Source organism: Pelecanus crispus, chromosome 1 (assembly GCF_030463565.1).
Source record: "Pelecanus crispus isolate bPelCri1 chromosome 1, bPelCri1.pri, whole genome shotgun sequence".
Lineage (NCBI taxonomy): Eukaryota > Metazoa > Chordata > Aves > Pelecaniformes > Pelecanidae > Pelecanus > Pelecanus crispus.
Genome location: NC_134643.1, coordinates 59,019,760 through 59,040,361, shown reverse-complemented (window position 1 = coordinate 59,040,361; position 20,602 = coordinate 59,019,760). Strand labels below are relative to the sequence as shown.

Below are 20,602 nucleotides of genomic sequence, written 5' to 3'. Positions count from 1 at the left end.
GAGTGCAATTTTTTTTTTTTTTTTTTTTTTGATCTGCATCAGTAAGTCAGGTTTGGCAGCCTGGTAATTGCTCAGAAGCCAGCAGCAGCTGGAAGAGATGACACATAACACAACAGGCAGCCGCATTCTTCTGGGAAATCAAAGCATTCTCCCAGTGATGGTGCTGTCTTGATGGAGGCAGAAAATTCATTTGAACACCTAACCACTACCCCCTCACACACATTACAGAGGAACAAAACGCGCAGAAGCTTGGCAATCCTGCCATACACATGGCAGCACAGTGGTTTTGCATACAGCTGTGCTGACTGACTTCCAAATCACTGCTTCCACAGGTCACCACTGGCCTGCCAGCAGTAGTGGCAATTGTGCCCATCAGTTTCAAAGCTCTTTGTGTCCCTGCTGTCATCTGAATCATCAGTCCGGGACGCGTTTGCATTCACAAATGTCTTTCTGAAATGCTTGCTTCTGTGGGAGGCCAGCGTTGGGTGTATTTGTACAGGACACATCACCTTCCATAGGTAACAGCTCTGTGTTTTTCCAAGTGACTAGTACAAGAGATCATCTTTTCTTCGAGGTGGGCACACTTTGGGTCCCCTCCTGGTGACTGAACAGCTCATAGCTCACCACAATCCACTAATAACAGCACTAGGACAAGCCACGGCACTGCTGTTTCATGCTGTGCCGTGAAACCCTTAAATCTGTTCAACTCAGTGGTTCCCATTCTCTTCCTCAGCTGCTGCCACCACTGCAGCTTCCCCTCTGCGACCTACTGAGCCCGAGGGCTCTGCCTCCTGTGCCCCGCGGTGACCGGGGAACCTCAGAAACTTAAAGCAGAGTTGGACGTAGCCCAAAACCTGGGCTGGAGGCTGCAGGCCTCGCCCCACCACACTGCCCAGCCCTCCCTCTCTGCGTGCCGCGCTGGCCGGAGGGGCCCGAAGGAGTTTGGGGAGAGGAGAGGAGGCACACGACACACCCGGAGGACAATTTCTCCCAAGACCAGCTCTCCACCGGCCCAGCTCCCTGAACCGGCCGCACCGGAGGGGGCTGCCTGGGCGGAGGGAGGGCGGCCCCCTCCCCTCAGGCCGAGGTGAGCCCGTCGCCGGGGGAGCCCGAGCACGGGGCCGGGGCCGGGGCCGGGGCGACACCTCCCCGCCGCTCTCAAGATGGCGGCAGGAGCCAGCTGGCCCCGCCCCCGCGGGTCTCCGTCCCCATGGCAACGCGGCGCGAGCGGAGGGGGCGGGCCTCCGCCGGGCGCTCGGCTGCTTCCGGGCTGGCCCCGGCGGTGACGTGTCGGCGGGCTGACAGCGCCGGGCGGCAGGTGGCGGCGGGGGCCGCGCGCCAGGCGGCCGCTTCCGGTGAGCCACGGGACCCCCCACACACACACCCCACCCCCGCCCCTCAGGGCCGCCCCCCGCGGTTGCCCCGGCGACGGTTTCTGTGGGGAAGGGGCTGGGGGTCCTGCTCCTTACCCTCCCCTGGGGCCCTGTCAGGGCGACCCCCCCCCCAAACGGCCGGGCCAGAGCCCGGTGCCCCCAACCCACCCTGGGTCTGCGGGCTGGGGCTGAGGCCTAGGGCCGCCGGGAGACCCCGCCGCCAGGGCCCAGCGCCGGGTCTCCCATGCCAGGCCCAGCCCGGTGAGAGGGCGGCGGGTGGCGGACGCGTTCGCAGCACGCAGCGGCAAAGGGCTGTGCCTGACGTGCGAGGCCGCTGCCCGGAGGGACGCAGCACGGCGAGCTGTCGGCGAAGCCCTCACCCGTTGGCGGCCGGTGGGGTGGGATGTGGGGGTGACCGACTCAGGAGGTCACCGCTGCGGTGTGGGGCAGTGGCACCGTGCTTTTGGTGCTGCCGAAGGATGAGTGAAACCAAAAAGTGGCCGCTAATTACTGTCCAAAATTAAATAGCAAATGAAACAGGGGGGCTTGTGTGTGGGGAAACAATGCTTGTGGTGTTTTGGGAAAATGAGTTGCGAAAAGCTTTGCATAGCCTCCTGAGATACGATATGAACGTCAAAAAGTGACATAACTGTTATGAAGTCAAGAACAAAACAGAGGTGTTTAATGGATATAGGGGATAAAACTGTAAATATCTCTAGCAGCCATGGTGCTAGGCAGGTAGAGTGTGTGAAGAAGCTGCTTCCAGAAAGGACCATGCTTTGTTCTGTGCTTTGGAAATACAGCGCATGTACGGGTTTTGAAACCTGCAGCTTTCAAACTTGAGGACTTTCTCCTGTCTCATTCGGAGCAGAGAATCAGAGACACTTGACATGTTTTTCATCTTTTATATAAGAACAGAGACCATGATGTGACATTCAAAAAAAGAAAAAACTGGGGATCAACAAGGGTGGCAGGTTGATCCTCTGAAGTTTTCTGTTGAGATTGTTGGTTTATTGGGGTTTATTCTGTTCTTTCTTCCCAGGGAGTTTGGAATAAGCAGTTTCAGGTGAACAGGCTCCACTTAACTAAAACAATGTTTGCAGATTTGGACTATGATATTGAGGAAGATAAGCTGTGAGTATTTCGCTTGTCTTTTCCTGATTTTTGCTAACAATAGAAATAGTCTTTGCAGCCAAGACCTAATGGGAGTGGATAAATTGACCTGCTCCTGATGCTGTGTGCTGAAGAGTCAGACTTGCTGTTCAGTCCTGATTTCTTGCTCCCTCTGGGGACTGGGTATGAGGCGTCGCTGTGATGGTGAACAAAGGAGAACACTTTCTGTTGCTCTGCAGTGACTACCCTGAGTTTCTCATTGCAAAGCACTGGTGACAAATCTTCTGTAAATTAGTGACCTGAGCCAGAAAAAAAAATATTTATAGTGCAGGAAAGATAATAGAGTCAGGAAGAAGTGGAAAGAAACTCTGGACTCCTTAGGTCTGTAAGGAGAACATTTCCTGAGCAAGTAAAAGGTTTGATGAGATTAGCGATTAATTTGACATGAAGCACTTGTCTTGCATCTCATTTGTGCTGTGCAAGTTTTCCTCTCGCACCAGCACTAAGAGCAGATGAAACACTCTCTAAAACATGATAGTGTTTCCTCAGTGCCTAGCGATGGATGAGGGTGTCTCTCCCACCTCTAATCCTTGCATGCAGTCTCAAAAAAGGTAGCCCAGAAGGTCTTTTTGCTGGCCCATGTTGACAGACTCTATGGAGGAGATAATGTGATGAATTCAAATGTGCAGTGCGCTTTATGTTTTCAGTTTGTATCAACTCAGATACCAGAGTTATTTCATACACGTGCAGCTCTGCCTACCGTGTTCAGTTATTCATTCCCCCTTTCTCGTTCTAGGGGGATCCCCACTGTACCTGGGACAGTGACCCTGAAGAAGGACTCTCAGAACCTGATTGGAATCAGCATTGGGGGAGGAGCACAGTACTGCCCCTGTCTTTACATTGTCCAGGTGGGCACTCGGGCAGGGAGAATAAACCATCTTGGTAAAACAGTGTTGGCCTGAGAGATGGAAAGCGTGGAGAGTCCTATGCTATAATACAAGACAGACATTGAGGTGCTGGAGCGTGTTCAGAGAAGGGCAACAAAGCTGGTGAAGGGTCTGGAGCACAGGTCTTATGAGGAGTGGCTGATGAAACTGGGGTTGTTTAGTCTGGAGAAGAGGAGGCTCAGGGGAGACCTTATCTCTCTCTACAACTACCTGAAAGGAGGTTGTAGTGAGGTGGGTGTTGTCTCTTCTCCCAAGTAGTTAGCGATAGGACGAGAGGAAATGGGCTCAAGCTGCACCAGGGGAGGTTTAGATTGGATATTAGGAAAAATTTCTTCACAGAAAGGGTAGTCAAGCATTGGAACAGGCTGCCCAGAGAGGTGGTGGAGTCACCATCCCTGGAAGCGTTCAAAAAACGGGTAGACGTGGCACTCTGGGACATGGTTTAGTCTAGTCTACCCTTGATTGGTTTAGTGTGGACTTGGTAATGTAGGTTAATGGTTGGACTGGATGATCTTAAAGGTCTTTTCCAACCTAAACAATTCTATGATTCTATTTGTTTTTCTCAAAGTGAGTGACATCCAGGTCAGGTTGGACGAGGCTCTGAGCAACCTGATCTGGCTGAAGATGTCCCTGCTCACTGCAGGGGGTTGGACTAGATGACCTTCAAAGGTCCCTTCCAACCCAAACTGTTCTATGATTCTATGATTATCTCATTTTCCAGTGACTAAGATTTCCTTACCCTAGTACCTAATAGGAGTGGAAGAATTAAATTAAGACTTCTGAAATTATCCTTCCCCTTGGAGAGCATGTTAGAATTCACAGGGGAACAGTGTGATATTCTCAACATCAAGAAGTCCTACACTTGAGGATGTATGTCCTGGAGGCAAGAACTTCCTGAGAGAACAATATGAGCAGTCCACCTTTTAGTTAGGAAAGGGGAAAAAATGCGACTTCACCATGAACAAAATACAACTGAGTTAAGTAGGAGGAGTGTAATTGTCCTTTTTTTGTTCTTCAGCACTGCATTCACCTTTCTCTTCCTCTTGATTCCAGACTACCTGTGCTCTTTCTCCTCTCCCTTAGGTATTTGATAACACTCCAGCAGCCTTAGACGGCACCGTAGCAGCTGGTGATGAAATCACAGGAGTGAATGGGAAGTCTGTCAAAGGGAAGACCAAGGTGGAGGTGGCCAAGATGATACAGATGGTAAAGGTGAGAGGTAGGAGGGGGCCACTGGAGCTTCTGGGTCGTAGTTTACAGTTTGTTGTCCATTGGTAAAGGAAGCCACTGGTACCTGCTTCCAGCACAGCAGTTTTGGATTTGCTCTTTCTACAGGGAGAAGTGACAATTCACTACAACAAGCTTCAGGCTGACCCAAAGCAGGGCAAGTCTTTGGATATCGGTAAGACTGGTTTCTTTCTCCCTAGAGTGTTAAAGTGACATGGAGGGGTGAAAGATTGGTCCCAGCTAAAACCAAAGTAAAATTCTGGTACCGTTCTTCCTCTTAACTTATTCATTTTCAGATGGATACTGTCAAAGAGAATTACAGGTTTAAAAAAACCCTTCCCTGACTTCTTGAAATAGTCTTGAAAGTTAAATTGAGGCTTGACTGCTGTGGGAGGCTTGTTTTTCTGTGCTGTGTTTAGCATGGATGATGAAACTCAACTAGATAATAATTTAATTTTTTTTTTAAAGTACATGTAAGTTATGCTGATCTATTGAGAGTTTCAGCTCTACACAGAAATGCGTCTATCAAAAAACACTGGTTGCAGTTTCTCAGCTTGGAGAACAGTGAGGCAATACCTATCTACACTGAGTTTTGTACAACCATAAATTTTATAGGAGAGAGGGGAGGCTTTATTTCTAAAACAAAGTGTGTGTTTTGAACTAAGCCTACACAGCTGTCTCCATTATGTGGTCTACCTTTCTCACTTTCCAAAAAAAAAAAAAAATCTATCTGTTCTTTTTGCTTTCATTTCTTTTTGTGGCAATTAAGGTGCTAATAAATTGACAGGGGTTCAAGAAAATGGTGAGGACTGAGATGGATTTCTGGGGAAACAGAAGTGCGGTGAGAATACGGTGTTTTCCAGAGATGCTGAACGCTGTGGCTCCAGCTGACTTCTTGGGAGCTGCAGGCACTTGGCACTCCTGCAAGTTTGCCTCTAAATAAATGTAGCTGAGTCGTCTGATTCCAAAGAGAGCATAATTGTCTCTAGTAATTTGCAGGGTATGACCACCAAAGACAGAAATGAATTCCATAAAGGCGTGACAAAAGGCTTTAAGCAAGATCCAAAAGATAAAAGTAAGCAAGGGGATAATTTTCAGCATTAAATCCTATTTGTCTTGCTTTCAGTCTCATCACCTGACTTCAGTTGAAGTAATACAGCAAGTAGCATAAGCGAAGTTTGGTTCCAAATATCATGATAGGTAGCTTATAGCAAACTGATTTATTGGAATAGTCTTCCAAAAGAAGTATTGGATCTCTATTGATTGAAGTATATAGGATGTGAGAGCAGAACAGACAGAAGATGTGCTATGCACAGCTGGACTGAATGTCTAGTTTCTGTGGTATTCTTTTTCTGCTCACTACCTCAGTAGTGAGTTACATTCAGACTGGCTAGTTTATTCAATGCCCAAGAAAGTGGTGAAGTATGCTAGTGTGCTTTTCAAGTCATTTCTAGACCCTGATCCTGATTTGCAACTCTCTTTTGGCCTTTAGTATTGAAGAAGGTAAAGCATCGACTGGTAGAGAACATGAGCTCAGGGACAGCAGATGCCCTGGGGTTAAGCCGAGCCATACTTTGCAATGGTAAGTATTGTCCTGGAGGACATCTTCTTAAAGGAACACTTACCCTCTTGTGCTTACCAGCTTTTTATAGTTATTTGCATGTTCCACATTATTCCTTCATAATTCTTTCCTTCTGCTATACTTCACTGTTGTGATTGCCTCTGCCCTTCCTGAGTGATATATCCTGTCATTGGGGCCATTTAAATATTAGATAAGGTCAAATTAATTTAAAGTGGGGACCTACTTAATGAATGCTGATAGGTGATGACACCACACCTGCAAAACTAGTTGGCAGTTATTTAAAAGCTTCCCGTGTTGGACAGGGGACAGGCTTTAGAGGTGAGAGAAATTTGAACCTAAAGCATGAAACTGGTGTTTTTCCAGTTTGTCAAGTCTTAACCATGTCCTGGATTTGACTGTTTTGATTCTGTATTCTGATTCTTGTTTCCATTTAGATGGACTAGTGAAGAGGTTAGAGGAGCTGGAGAGGACTGCAGAGTTATACAAAGGTAAACTGTTGTCTTCCATCAGACACCAGATGGGAGAGAAGGATGCCTCCATTATGTGTCAGTGAAATGACTTAAATGTTTTTTCTGGCTTCCATCACAGGCTTGACAGAGCACACCAAGAGTCTTCTCAGGGCTTTTTTTGAGCTATCCCAGACACACAGAGGTAAAGAATCTTGAGAGAAGGGAGCAGGAATCTTTGACCTCCAGTTTCAGGAGTTTTAGTCAGTATTTAGTTTTCTTTGAGTGAGGGAATCATGCATCTAAGTGTTGCAGAAATGAGCTGGGAAGGGCTGCTCTCCTGGCATTAGCAGTCATGGTGCTAACACAGGCCCTGTCTTTCACATGAGACATTGAAGAGATGCCCTGCCAACCTCTGGTTTTTAAGGAATATGTAGCATCATTCCCCAGCTAATTGCAAGGTTATGGGAAGGAGTTACAATGTTGGAGACAAGATTCTTACCCAGGGTCAACCTCTTCTTTCATCTGTTTGTATTTATTACCCTCATCCAGCATTTGGAGACGTTTTCTCTGTCATTGGTGTACGGGAGCCGCAACCAGCTGCCAGTGAAGCCTTTGTGAAATTTGCTGATGCCCATCGCAACATTGAGAAGTTTGGGATTCACCTTCTGAAAACAATTAAGCCGGTAAAGAATTTAACCATAGGAGTAAAGGGTATGGAGAAGAGGGGAATCTAGAAAGACAGAAGCTTGTCTTTGAAGGTGTGGTCTTAAAGATCATTCAATGTGGGAAGAACTGTCTTTGTCTGCTTTTCTTCAGGGAACTCTCTTCATAAAGAACCCAAGAGGTAACGTAGTGAATACATCAATCATGTCTCTTTGACTTTTGCACATGAGTATATTCCTTTTCTTTTGGGGATGAGGGGGTAGTTTGATCAGCGTAGTCCCTAGAGCCCTTTCCCTGATATTGGTACCCATAATTAAAAGATGTCACTAAATTTAAAAGAGTTTAGATAAGCAGTCCAGGAACAATTTAAGGATTTCAATCAATATATTTGAGTGAGAGTCTCCAGGGGATCTGTCCACTTAGTTTAGCAAAGAGAGTATTAAATGTTGATTTGAGCACCACTTTAAGTGCCATGTTGGGTGGACAGTGTTGGGTAGTGGGCCTCTGCATCAGGGAGAGTGGATTCCAGGACTAGTTGAAAATGAAACAAGATTATTTGAAAGAAGGCAAATTCAGACTAGAGGCGAGGCATGCATTTCTCATACTGGAACCACTTGCCAGTGACTGTAATGGATGCTCTAACCATGGTGTTGTGGTTTAACCCAGTAGGCAGCTAAACACCACACAGCCGTTCGCTCACTTCCCCCCATCCCCAGTGGGATGGGGGAGAGAATCAGAAAAAAAAAAAAAACCAGTAAAATTCGCAGGTTGAGATAAAGACAGTTTAATAGGGCAGAAGAGGAAGGGAAAATAATAATAATGATAATAATAATATACAAAATAAGTGATACACAATGCAATTGCTCGCCACCCGCTGACTGATACCCAGCCAGTTCCCAAGCAGCGATCACTGCTCCCCAGCCAACTCCCCCCCAGTTTATGTACTGAGCATGACATCATATGGTATGGAATAGCCCTTTGGTCAGTTTGGATCAACTGTCTCAGCTGTGCCCCCTCCCAGCTTCTTGTGCACCTGGCAGAGCATGGGAAGCTGAAAAAGTCCTTGACTAGTGTAAGCAGTACTTAGCAACAACTAAAACATCAGTGTGTTATCAACATTCTTCTCATACTAAATCCAAATCACATCACTGTGTCAGCTACTAGGAAGAAAATTAACTGTATACCAGCTGAAAACAGGACAGTATCCACATCTTATTCTATACCATCTACATCATGCCCAGGTCTTACCCTTTCCAATACATTCCAATTAATCACCACCACTTTTCCTGTCTTGATATATACACACAGATATCGCTCCCTTAGTCTATGAGCCATCCCTCTAAAACGTCCATTGAGTTCATTCAGTCCATGACTTTGGGCTCCATTTGTCATAACAGTCTTTCGGGGCAGGAGAGATGGTGTTTGGTGTTGGATTGTTGCGTGTTGAAGCCAGTTCTGGTTCCATCACCGCTGCACTTTCCTCGGTTTCATCAAAGATCATTTGTCATTAATCTGGGCAATTCTTACTCTAATACTGTTGATATGGCATATAGCAACCATAAAAGAGATGACATACAGTATTATATAGCAATTAACATCATACAGTTCAGTTCATTGGCTATTTTCACCCAAAATCAAATCCCCTTGAGGTACACATCAGACTTCCTCATCTTTCTGCATTACCTGCCAAGTGCACCCAGGTCCTTGAGCAAAAGCAATGACACAAATGGGTTTGCCTTTGCCTGAGGCAGGGGAAGGCAGGGGTAACCCAGACTGTCTACCCCAGCATATTTCTTAGGTGCACTGCAGACACTTTATCCCCTGTATCCTAGGCTCCAGTATCACAGTACGTAAAAGTTTTGACTGGGCAGGGCCAGCTCAACTGGCAGATCTCCTAGTGTTGACTAACCAGTTAGCCTTTGCTAAATGTGTATCCCAATGTTTAAATGTCCCACCACCCATTGCTCTCAGGGTAGTCTTTAACAATCCATTGTATCGTTTGATATTTCCGGAGGCTGGTACATGACAGGGGATGTGATATACCCACTCAATGCCATGCTCTTTGGCCCAGGTGTTTATGAGGTTGTTTCAGAAATGAGTCCCATTGTCTGACTCAGTTCTTTCTGGGGTGCCATGTCACCATAAGACTTGCTTTTCAAGGCCCAGGATGGTGTTCGGGTGGTGGCGTGGGGCATGGGATATGTTTCCAGCCATCTGGTGGTTGCTTCCACCATCGTAAGCACATGGCGCTTGCCTTGGTGGGTTTGTGGCATCAATCTGCCAGGCCTCTCCATATTTATGTTTCAGCCATCATCCTCCATACCACAGAGACTTTAACTGCTTGGCTTGCTTGATTGCAGTGCATATTTCATATTCATGGATAACCTGTGCAATAGTGAACATGGTCAAGTACACCCCTCGATCACAAGCCCATCTATATGTTGCATCTGTTCCTTGATGGCCTGAGGTGTCATGGGCCCACTGAGCTATAAATAATTCACCCTTATGTTGCCAGTCCAGATCCACCTGAGCCACTTCAATCTTAGCGGCCTGATCCACCTGCTGGTTGTTTTGGTGTTCTTCAGTGGCCTGTCTCCTGGGTATGTGAGCATCTATGTGACATACTTTTACAACCAGGTTCTCTACCCGGGCAGCACTATCTTGCCACAATGTGGCAGCCCAGATGGGTTTACCTCTGCGCTGCCAGTTGCCCTGCTTCCATTGCTGTAACCACCCCTACAGGGCATTGGCCACCATCCGTGAGTCAGTATAGAGATAAAGTACTGGCCACTTTTCTTGGTCAGCAATATCTAAAGCCAGCTGGATGGCTTTCACCTCTGCAAACTGAGTCGACTCCCCTTCTCCTTCAGCAGTTTCTGCGACTTGTCGTATAGGACTCCATACAGCAGCCTTCCACCTCTGATGCTTTCCCAGAATACGACAGGACCCATCAGTGAACAGGGCATATTGTTTCTCATTTTTGGTAGTTTATTCTACAGTGGGGCTTCTTCAGCACGCATCACCCCCTCCTCTGGCAATATTCTGAAATCTTTGCCTTCTAGCCAGTCCATGGTCACTTCCAAGATTCCTGGGCAACTGGGGTTTCCTGTTGGAGCCTGTTGTGTGATCAGTGCAACCCACTTACTCCATGTAGCATCAGTTGCATGATGTGTAGAGGGGACCCTCCTTTTGAACATCCAGCCCAGTACCAGCAGTCAGGGTGCCAGGAGGAGCTGTGCTTCAGTACCAATCACATCCAAAGCAGCTCGAACCCCTTCATATGCTGCCAATATCTCTCAGCTGGATTATAGTGGGCCTCAGATCCTCTGTATCCCCGACTCCAAAACCCTAGGGGTCAACCTTGAGTCTCCCCTGGTGCTTTCTGCCAAGGCTCCAGGTAGAGTCATTCTCCCCAGGTGCAGTGTAGAGCACATTTTTTACATCCTGCCCTGCCTGGACTGGCCCAAGGGCCACTGCATGAACTATCTCCTGCTTAATTTGTTCAAAGGCTTGTCGTTGCTCAGGGCCCCACTTGAAATCATTCTTCCAGGTCACTTGATAGAGAGGGCTTACAATCAGACTGCAATTTGGAATATGCATTCTCCAAAAACCCACAATGCCTAAGAAAGCTTGTGTTTCCTTTTTGGTAGTTGGTGGGGACATGGCTGTTATTTTGTTGATTACATCCATTGGGATCTGATGACATCCATCTTGCCATTTTATTCCTAAAAACTGGATCTCCTGTGCAGGTCCCTTGATCTTACCCTGTTTTATGGCAAAAGCAGCTTTCAGAAGGATTTGGACTATTTTCTTCGCCTTCTCAAAAACTTCTTCTGCTGTGTTGCCCCACACGATGATGTCATCAATGTATTGCAGGTGTTCCAGAACTTCACCGTGTTCCAGTGCAGTCTGGATTAGTCCATGGCAAATGGTAGGGCTGTGTTTCCACCCCTGGGGCAGTCAATTCCAGGTGTACTGGATGCCCCTGCAAGTGAAAGTGAAGTGTGGCCTGCGCTCTGCTGCCAAAGGAACTGAGAAAACTGCATTAGCGGTGTCAATTGTGGCATACCACTTGGCTGCCTTTGACTCCAGTTCATATTGAAGTCCTAGTATGTCCAGCACCGCAGCACTCAGCAGCGGCATGACTATGTTCAGGCCATGATAGTCCACTGTTAGTCTCCACTCCCCATTCAACTTTCGCACTGGCCAGATGGGACTGTTAAAGGGTGAGCGAGTCTTGCTGATCACTCCTTGGCTCTCCAGTCAACGAATCAGCTTATGGATGGGAATCAGGGAGTCTCGGTTGGTGCAATATTGCTGCCGGTGCACTGTTGTGGTAGCGATTGGCACCTGTTGTTCTTTGACCCTCAGCAACCCCACAATAGAAGGATCCTTCGAGAGACTGGGCAAGGTAGACAACCGTTTAATTTCCTCTGTCTCTGAGGCAGCTATACCAAAAGCCCACCAGTACCCTTCTAGGTCCTTGAAATACCCTCTCTGAGGTAGTCTGCCCTGTCACTCCAGAAATACAGATGGGTTTTGCCCCTGGCATTAGGGTACACTGTGCACCAATGTCCACTAGAGCCTTATATTCCCGTGGGTCTGATGTGCCAGGCCATTGAATCCACACAGTCCAGTAAACCTGGTTGTCCCTTTCCTCCACCTGGCTGGAGGCAGAGCCCCTCTAGTCCTGGTCATAGTATTCGTTGTTCACTCCTTGTAAATGTGAATCAAGTGTCCCATCATTAAGATCGGAAGTAAAATCAACCCTTCTACTCTGGGGAACTCCTCACTAGAAAATGGAACAGCAGTTTTCCTGGAAGAACCCCCTTTTGTGATTGTTTTTCCTTGCAACTCACATACCCGTGCCTCTAGGGTTGAGGTGGATTTTCCATCCCACTTCCTCATGGCCTCTCCGTGGTCACGCGGGTAAAACCACAGGGTGGCCTGTGGTGTGTACCCACTATATCCTCTTGCTTGAGCAGAGGGATGCTTACTCCTAATGGCTGAGATACTGGTCTGTACAGGTGAGGAGTAGGACATATTGTCTTTGAGTTGATGGAGCTCTTGGGACAGTTTTTTGGACAGTTTTTCCACAGCTGAGACACAGGCCCGTAGGGAGGAAGAGAGACTTTCTTCGTATTGTCAGAGTTGGCCAGCCAATTCATCCACCATTGGTTCCTCTCTCTCTTTCCAGATCATTACTGTCAATGAGTTTGCATGCGATGATGATGCACTCCATACAAACTTCTGCCACGTAGGTCATGTGCACCTGACTTCATCTGGGTCTTTGGATAACTGCTCATTGTTCAGGTCATCATAAATCACCTCCGGCATAGCTAATTCACTCAGTTACTGGATACCTCACTCCATGGTGGTCCACCTGCCTGGGTGACATATAACATCTTCCTTGAAGGGATACCTTTCTGAAGGGATATCTTTCCTTCACACCTGAGAGGAGTCATCTCCAGAGGCTGAGGACTTGTGTCCCTTTTTCTGTTGCGTTGTCAATGCCCCCTTCCCTAGAAAGGGATCACAGCTGCTTGACTTCCCTGACCCTCTAATTCCAGGCTACTGGCCCTGTTATCCCAGCATTGGAACAGCCAGGTGATGATGTGCTCACCTGGACGACGACTGAAATCTTTTCACATATCTCACAGCTCACTCAGGGATAGGGATTGGGTGGTTACAATCTCATTTATGGGTTCTGCCTCTTCCTCCTCGTGATGGCCCTGGTTCATCTTCATCCCTTACTAAATGAGCCAATCTTCTTGTGTATTTCTTCTTGTGTATAGGGGCAACCAACATGGGTTGGTTCTCTAGTTCAGCCGCAGTGCCTGTAGCTGGAGTTTGAGTAGCTGTAGTGTTTGTCACTAGGGTTAGAGCTGCTGCAGTGCCTGTTGCTGAGGTTTGAGTAGCTGCAGTGTGTGTTGTGGGGGTTTGAGTAACCACATTGCCTGTCACTGGGGTTGGAGTAGCTGCAGGGCCTGTCATGGGGGTTGGCGTAGCCGCAATGCCTGTCATGGGCGTTGGAGTGGCTGCAGTGCCCATCGCAGGGGCAGGTCTCTGGATGATACTCTTAAATTTTGTTTAACCCTAAACAAGACCTGAACCGCATTGAGAAGATGTAGCAACAGGAACATGCTGGTTTGAACATCCCAAGGATATTCAAAATTCTCAAGAGCTGTTGTAACTAGCCTGAAGGAGAAAGGGATGGTGAAGGAGCGGAGGAAAGTGTTCCCCTCTGTCTCCCCCATAGATTGGTTCTCCAAGGAGAAGAGATAAAAAGTATAATTAGTAGTAGTTTCTGAGAAGTGGCTCCTGAAGCTCCCAAAGTACAGGGATGACAGCAGTGCTGAGTACAATCTCATGACTGATAATTTTGTCATACCATAAGCCAGTGTTACACAGTACAGCAAAGTGATAACTTTAATCCAGCTCTGAGAGGTGATAAACGGCACCACAGGGAGTGCATATGGCAAGTAAGGGGTTATGTAGCACAACTCTGAGAACAAGCACAACAACTCTGAGAGAAAATGAATCAACATTGTGAACAGTGACTATTAAACTAGTATAATGAATGCTTATCACAAATTTGTTTTAACATGCTCTGGTCAGATCTGTCATTATCTTGAATGCTTCATGCCCCACGTTGGGTGCCAGAAGGACTGTTGTGGTTTAACCTGGTAGGCAGCTAAACACCACACAGCCATTTGCTCACTTCCCTCAACCCCCAGTGGGATGGGGGAGAGAATTGGAAAAAAAAAAAGTAAAATTTGTGGGTTGAGATAAAGACAGTTTAATAGGGCAGAAGAGGAAGGGAAAATAATAATAATGATAATAATGATATACAAAATGAGTGATGCACAATGCAATTGCTCACCACCTGCCAACTGATACCCAGCCAGTTCTCAAGCAGGATTGCTGCTGCCTGGCCAACTCCCCCCCAGTTTATATACTGAGCATGACATCATATGGTATGGAAAATCCCTTTGGTCAGTTTGGATCAACTATCTTGGCTGTGCCCCTTCCCAGCTTCTTGTGCACCTGGCAGAGCATGGGAGGCTAAAAAAGTCCTTGACTAGTGTAAGCAGTACATAGCAACAACTAAAACATCAGTGTGTTATCAGCATTATTCTCACACTAAATCCAAAGCACAGCACTATGCCAGCTACGAGGAAGAAAATTAACTCTATCCCATCTGAAACCAGGACACATGGCAATTTTGAGTCAAGAGCAGATGTTTTCTTTCAGATATGCTCCAGTTAAAAATAGTTAACTCGAGGCAGTCTCATGACCTGTGCTGGTTAGAAGGTTGCACTTGACGAATTGTAGTCATGCTTTTTGGTCTGACATTCAGCAACAGGATGTTTCCCTTGCAGATGCTTACTGACTTGAATACGTATCTGAATAAAGCCATTCCTGACACAAGGCTGACTATCAAAAAATACCTGGATGTCAAGTTTGAATATTTGGTGAGCCGCTCTTTTTTTTTTATTATTATTATTATTTTTATTTTTTTGTGCTGTTTGAAATTAAGTTTCCTGGAATCATATCCTGAGGGTCACATATAACCTATACAATCACATGTCCATCCTTCCACAATCCATGCAAAAATGCATTATATTTTCCAATTCTTTGTCTATTGCTGGATTACTCAGATTCAGACACCTGTTTTTGACCCAATAGTTCTCACTGGTAAGAAGGATCTCCCAGAACCCAGATGACTTATTTTCTACATGACCAGATTAATTTCCTTATTTATTTGCAAAGAGTTCCTATGCAACTTATGCTCTTGAACTCCCCTAAATAGCTCACCAGCCTCAGAGTCCCTATTTTTTAGGTAGTTTTGGACAGTCTTTCTTTAGCCAGATTATACCACTGTCAAATCATGTTTGTTTTCATTTAGACCGTGCTTTTTTTCCCCCTTCTCCATTCCACTCACCCCTTGTTTTCTGCACCCCAAAAAATAGGGTAGGGTTGTTAAGTGCATCTGTTCTATAACTGTAGGAATCTACTTCCTTTTACCAGTTTAGAGAAGCATTTGGAGCTGCAGCCCTAAGGCAAGTGAATATGGCAGCACCTCTTCCCACATCAATCCTTCCCACAATTCATCTTTTTTTTCCCCCTCGTTATTTATTGCCTCCTCATACTTTTCTGGTACTGTGTTTTCCCCAACAGTAGAAGAATGCAGGATTTTTCTCTTACCTAGGCTAAACTTAAACTAAAGTATTTGCTCCTGTAATATTAATAATAAGCACCTTCTCTCTCCCCCACTGTTTTCTCTCCCCGTCTTTCTCTAAATAGATTTTCTTCCCACCTGGGATGTTTAATATACTCTGATCCCACTGTGCTTTCCCCAGTGTCCCTAGCTGCAGCGTTGAAGGAATGCTTGAAATAGTACAATCCTATGGCTATGGGTGATAATGAAATTGCTTCTAATTCTTAATATTTCCTTCTTGTTTTGCTTTTTGCCTTTTTTTTTCAATCCTATGAAGTCTTACTGCCTGAAAGTCAAAGAGATGGATGATGAAGAGTACAGCTGCATTGTGAGTACTAGTACTGTGGCAATGACAGGTGCATACTCTGTTTCTGCAGCTTCCCTGCACACGCTGCCTTGTAATCACAAAAGCGCTCCTGTGCCTGTGTGCACCCGAACTAGCGAATACATCCTAAGAATTAGACACGTTTGTTCTTAACATATTAGAAATTGGAGATCCTTAAATGCTACCTAGAAAACACTGCCCATAACTGTCATGAATCACTGGTGCTGTGGAATAATATAGGAACCAGACATCTCTGCAGCTTCTTTGCTCAGTGTTTGCCTGTCTCAGTGTTTAAGTAATATTGGCTTGTGTAAGGAGGATTAAGGTGTTATCTTCACAGATTCCATTTGTGTGTAGTGTACAGCTTATCATTAATTCTGGATTTCTGAGAAATGGAGGTTTAGCTTCTCTAGCAAAATGCATGTGAAAGCTGCATTTGTAGTTGAGGAAAATTGATGAAAGGATCGCTCTTAACAATAGGGTTTTCCCTAAAAATAGGTAATTTGAAATCAGAAGACTTAAAAAAAAACCCTTGGCAACATTCTTCACTAACAGTTTGCTGTCTGGTTTAGAGTTTTACAACTAATCCTTAACAGCTCTGTTTAAGATAGCTAAAGGTGTCCCCTACATGCCCATTTTCCCTGCATAGAAGTAAGATCTTGTTTTATACTAGGCATTGGTCTCAGAGCAGAGATTTGAATTTTTGGAATCCCCAATTCCCAGTGCCAGGAAGGAATAAAACTTTCCTAATGCAACATATAGTTTTATCTTTCTGGCTAAATGGGAAGGCAAGAAACCCAGTCTTGCCCAGCAGAGTAACATCTTTGGGTTTTGGTGTATGCAGCGTGCGTTACCAAGCCATAGTCCATAACACAGATTTTTATGTATGTTATGTTTACAGGTGCAAGAGAAGAATGCTGTTTTGCTGACAGATCTAACTGCTTTCTCTCAAAACTATTTTGTGGGACAACGTATAGGTCCCTCCCTGCTGGTTTCCAGCGTTGTGTCTGGATGGTTGTAGATAGCACAGGGTTCCCTGTGTAGATGTATAATATGTTATGCAATCCATATAGGGTGAAGCTTGCAGAGGAGGGCAGAATCTTTTGTGTGATTGATATAAATTAATATATCCCTCAGATCCTAGACTTGTTTGTTCATAGTGCTTGTCTTAATAGTTCAGATAAGAAGCCATTCCACTTCGCCATGCTGGGTTGAAAAGTGCGTGTCCTTCTGTCTTTGCTTAGTAGCAATGCTTTTCTTTACTAGGGTTGGCATGTATTTGGCCTTCAAAATGGCCCCATTGACTGCCAGTTTGTTGACGTGGCTCAGTGTTCCTAATGTTTCACGCTTCCTGACTGCAGTTCCCATAAGCTTGAGAGGGCTGTAATAACCCAAGGTTATTGTGAGTCTGCATCGGTAGGCAAACTCTGTGTACAACCACTGTTGTGGGAGTCTCTAAAATGGCACTGTGTTTTTGGCAGGCTCTGGGTGAACCCCTCTACCGGGTCAGCACTGGGAACTATGAATACCGCCTTATCCTACGTTGCCGGCAGGAGGCTCGCACACGCTTTGCCAAGATGAGGAAGGATGTGCTAGAGAAAATAGAACTCCTGGACCAGAAACACGGTGAGTGTCACTGCTGTGTCCAGCACCTGAAGGGGTCAGGCAGGCATGGCTTTGGCCTTCATGATCCTCCTTCGTCTCAGCTCAGAAGTCTTTGCCAAAGAACCCTTCTGTGGCACCCTCAGAGGCCAAAAGGGATTAATGCGTAGGAGACTGTAACTAACACTGGCGAAGGAGGCTTGATTGCGGCCTTCATGCTCTGCTTGTGAAGGGTTTTCTTGCCTGATTTGTTCCCAACTTATCTCCACTGCAGTGCAAGACATCGTGTTCCAGCTCCAGCGTTTTGTATCCACGATGTCCAAGTACTACGACGACTGCTATGCCGTGCTCCGAGATGCAGATGTCTTTCCGATTGAGGTGGACCTTGCCCGCACTACTCTCAACTATGGGCAGAAGGACACATACACGGATGGGGCAGAAGAAGAAGAAGGAGGAAGCGAGAGAGAGGGTAGCGGGAAGGAGGACGCAAATGGTGAAAAGCTCATTGATGATGCCTGAGTGCGCCAACATCGCCAGAGGAAAGACTTTGCAGACTGTTATAAAAACATGTATTTCACATGGCAATTCATCCTCCGTGACTTTCTGTGTATGTCCAGCCTGGGATTCCTCCTCTGCTTTGGGTGGGGGTGGCTGGTTGGGTAGGGACCAACCTCTGCTTTCCTCTCTTCCCTTGCTTGTTTGCCTGGATATTCCTTTTTTCTCCAGAGACTTCTGCTGCCCAACTCGGGTACTGAGGTGTGGGGACAAAAATCCCCTACCATGCCGCCATGTGACTCTGTGTACGGACAGGACACTGCTGAGTGTGTGGGTGCACCCCTCTGGCACATGGAAGCCAGTTAAACGTCTGGAGATTACGAATGGCAAGAACAGCCCCTCCCCTTGTGCTATGGGAAAGTGTTAGCACCAGCGTTGTTTTCTTCACCCCACTGCTCGCTGTCTTCAAGCTTCCCATTCTCTGGCCTGCTTCAAGCTTCCTCTGTCTCTTCCATCTGTCCCCATGGGCTGCAGGACCGATTTTTGTAGGATGATCACTCCCACCACTCCCAGCTCTCTGCGCCACTGCTTTTAAGAAATAGGAGCAAGTCCAAACTGATGCCTGGAATTGGTGGTGGTACATGTGATCTGATCACCCCCCATCCAAGGGGCTGGGGGAAGCTCCCAAAGCAGGGGCTGCTGGAATTAGTTGCCTGGCATGCTGAGCTGCTGCCACCCTCCTGCAAAGGTTTAGTGGGCATGGTGGTGTTGGGTTGATGATTGGAATGATGATATTAGAGGTCCTTCCCAACCTTAATGATTCCTAGTTTTTACTTTCATTATAAATGATCCAGCCACCAAGCCATGAGGCGTGGGGTTGATACTCTGCCCTTAATTGGTTTAGTGGTGGACTTGATAATGTTAGGTTAATGGTTGGACTGGATGATCTTAAAGGTCTTTTCCAACCTAAACGATTCTATGATTCTAAAGATTTGGAAGTCTCTTCCCCTGGCTACCATCCTCTTCATAGTCCCTGAGTTCCTGCACAGCTGTCACTGTCCACACTCCATAGCTACACACCAGGGCTAGAATCCCGCAGGATGCGGCTCTGCCTTTCTGTGTGGGAAGGAGGGACCTGGTTCAGGAAGGATCCCTCCTACTTGGCAGAGATGCTGAGGTGAACCTTGTCTGAGGCACACAGGGTGCTGGGAATAACAGCAAAGCTGCATGCGTTTCCTTTCCATCGTTCTCTCTTACAGCTCCTTGCAATGGACAGTAACCAAACATGCTTCTTGAGGATGAGGAGCCAGTCCTGCACACTCTTTCCCCCTGTACAGGCGCCAGGAGGAGCCACCTTAGAGCCACAAAGGAGATGTCCCATCCTTAAACTAGAGAGGAGAGACAGGAAGCCTTGTGGAGAGAGGAAGACATGTCCTATAGGCAGAGACTTTGAGATTTTGAGTGCCATGCGTGAATAGAGTACCACTCCTACTGCCCCCTGCTCTCCCCTCTGCACAGCCATTTTGTGCTGCCTCTGGGCCAGCTGGAAGCAGTAGCTAACATCCCATTGCCCAGCACAAGGGAAGGAGGGAAAGGAAAACCAAGGTAAGTGAGGCTGCTTCTTTCCTCCTTCCTTTTCTCTTCTCCCTTCACCCATGTGGCCTGATCCCAGCTGCAGATGGCACTTTCTTATTCAGCAGGCAGCACAAGTGCCAGGAGTGGTGTGCTGCTCAGAGGCAAGGGTTTTGACTTCTCTGTTGTTACATTCTAGTGGTAGTGAGAGAAGTTATTTAAGGGCATTAATTTATGATTGAGATGTTTGGTTTGTTTTGTTTTATCTCTTCAATTTGTTTTTGGAGCTTCGTCATCTCTGTGGGTGCCTGGAAGAAAGCCATCCATGGTCAAGCTGCTCTGGAAGATTGAAATGGACTCTGATATACTGACTGTTGTCTCTAATAAAGAAAAATGTGACATTTCGTTTCCTGTCCTTCATGGCTTTTCTTCAGAGATTTGTTTGCTCATCTGCTTTTAATCTTAAAATATAGTCATGGGAAGATGGGTGTCATGTGCTGGCCATTCTTTTTCTTGCTCGTACTGGTGGATAATCTCTATGCCAAGCTGCGGTGGTCACTCCAGCACAGGTTTCCAGAGAAGGAGGCTTACAAATGCTGTAGCAAGGCCAGTCCTTCACATAGTACCAGCTTCTCTGCATCTTGGCCTCCCAGGGGACCACCAGCCTTGTAAGGCCACCAGTTGCCGCAGTCCTGCCTGGTGGCATCCTTGCACCCCTCCAGGGCCAGCTTCTCTACACAGCTGAGCTGTTGCATCACAAGCTTGAGCTGATGCTTAAGTCCCTGATCCTCTTTCAGAGCTGTTTGTGGTGCCAAAATATGGAGCAGTTAAGAGGAACAGAGAAAAAGCTTCAGTGGAGTCTGCCTGAAAGCCAACAATGCAAAGTGGAAGGCAGCGTAGCCAGGTCTTTTGCAGCCTGACGGGTAGAGGGGAAGGAAGAAGACTGGGTGTCTTACAGCACCGTCTGTAGCAAGATCTTGTACCCTAAGGGCTTTTATGTGCTTTTGTGAAAAGATTTAAGAGCAGGAGGCTT

At 46.7% G+C, this 20,602-nt stretch overlaps 1 protein-coding gene across 1 annotated transcript; it reads left to right on the top strand.

The window, feature by feature from the left end:
• Positions 1–1,338: 1,338 nt before the first annotated feature.
• Positions 1,339–18,895, top strand: PICK1 (protein interacting with PRKCA 1). The gene is made up of 13 exons (XM_075718565.1): positions 1,339–1,355; positions 2,416–2,507; positions 3,283–3,394; positions 4,517–4,645; positions 4,769–4,835; positions 6,153–6,242; positions 6,677–6,730; positions 6,831–6,893; positions 7,241–7,374; positions 14,737–14,829; positions 15,853–15,903; positions 17,382–17,526; positions 17,777–18,895. Exons 2-13 carry the CDS (start codon positions 2,467–2,469, stop codon positions 18,019–18,021), a joined length of 1,224 nt encoding a protein of 407 aa, XP_075574680.1. The 5' UTR covers positions 1,339–1,355; positions 2,416–2,466; the 3' UTR covers positions 18,022–18,895.
• The last annotated feature ends 1,707 nt before the right edge of the window (positions 18,896–20,602 follow it).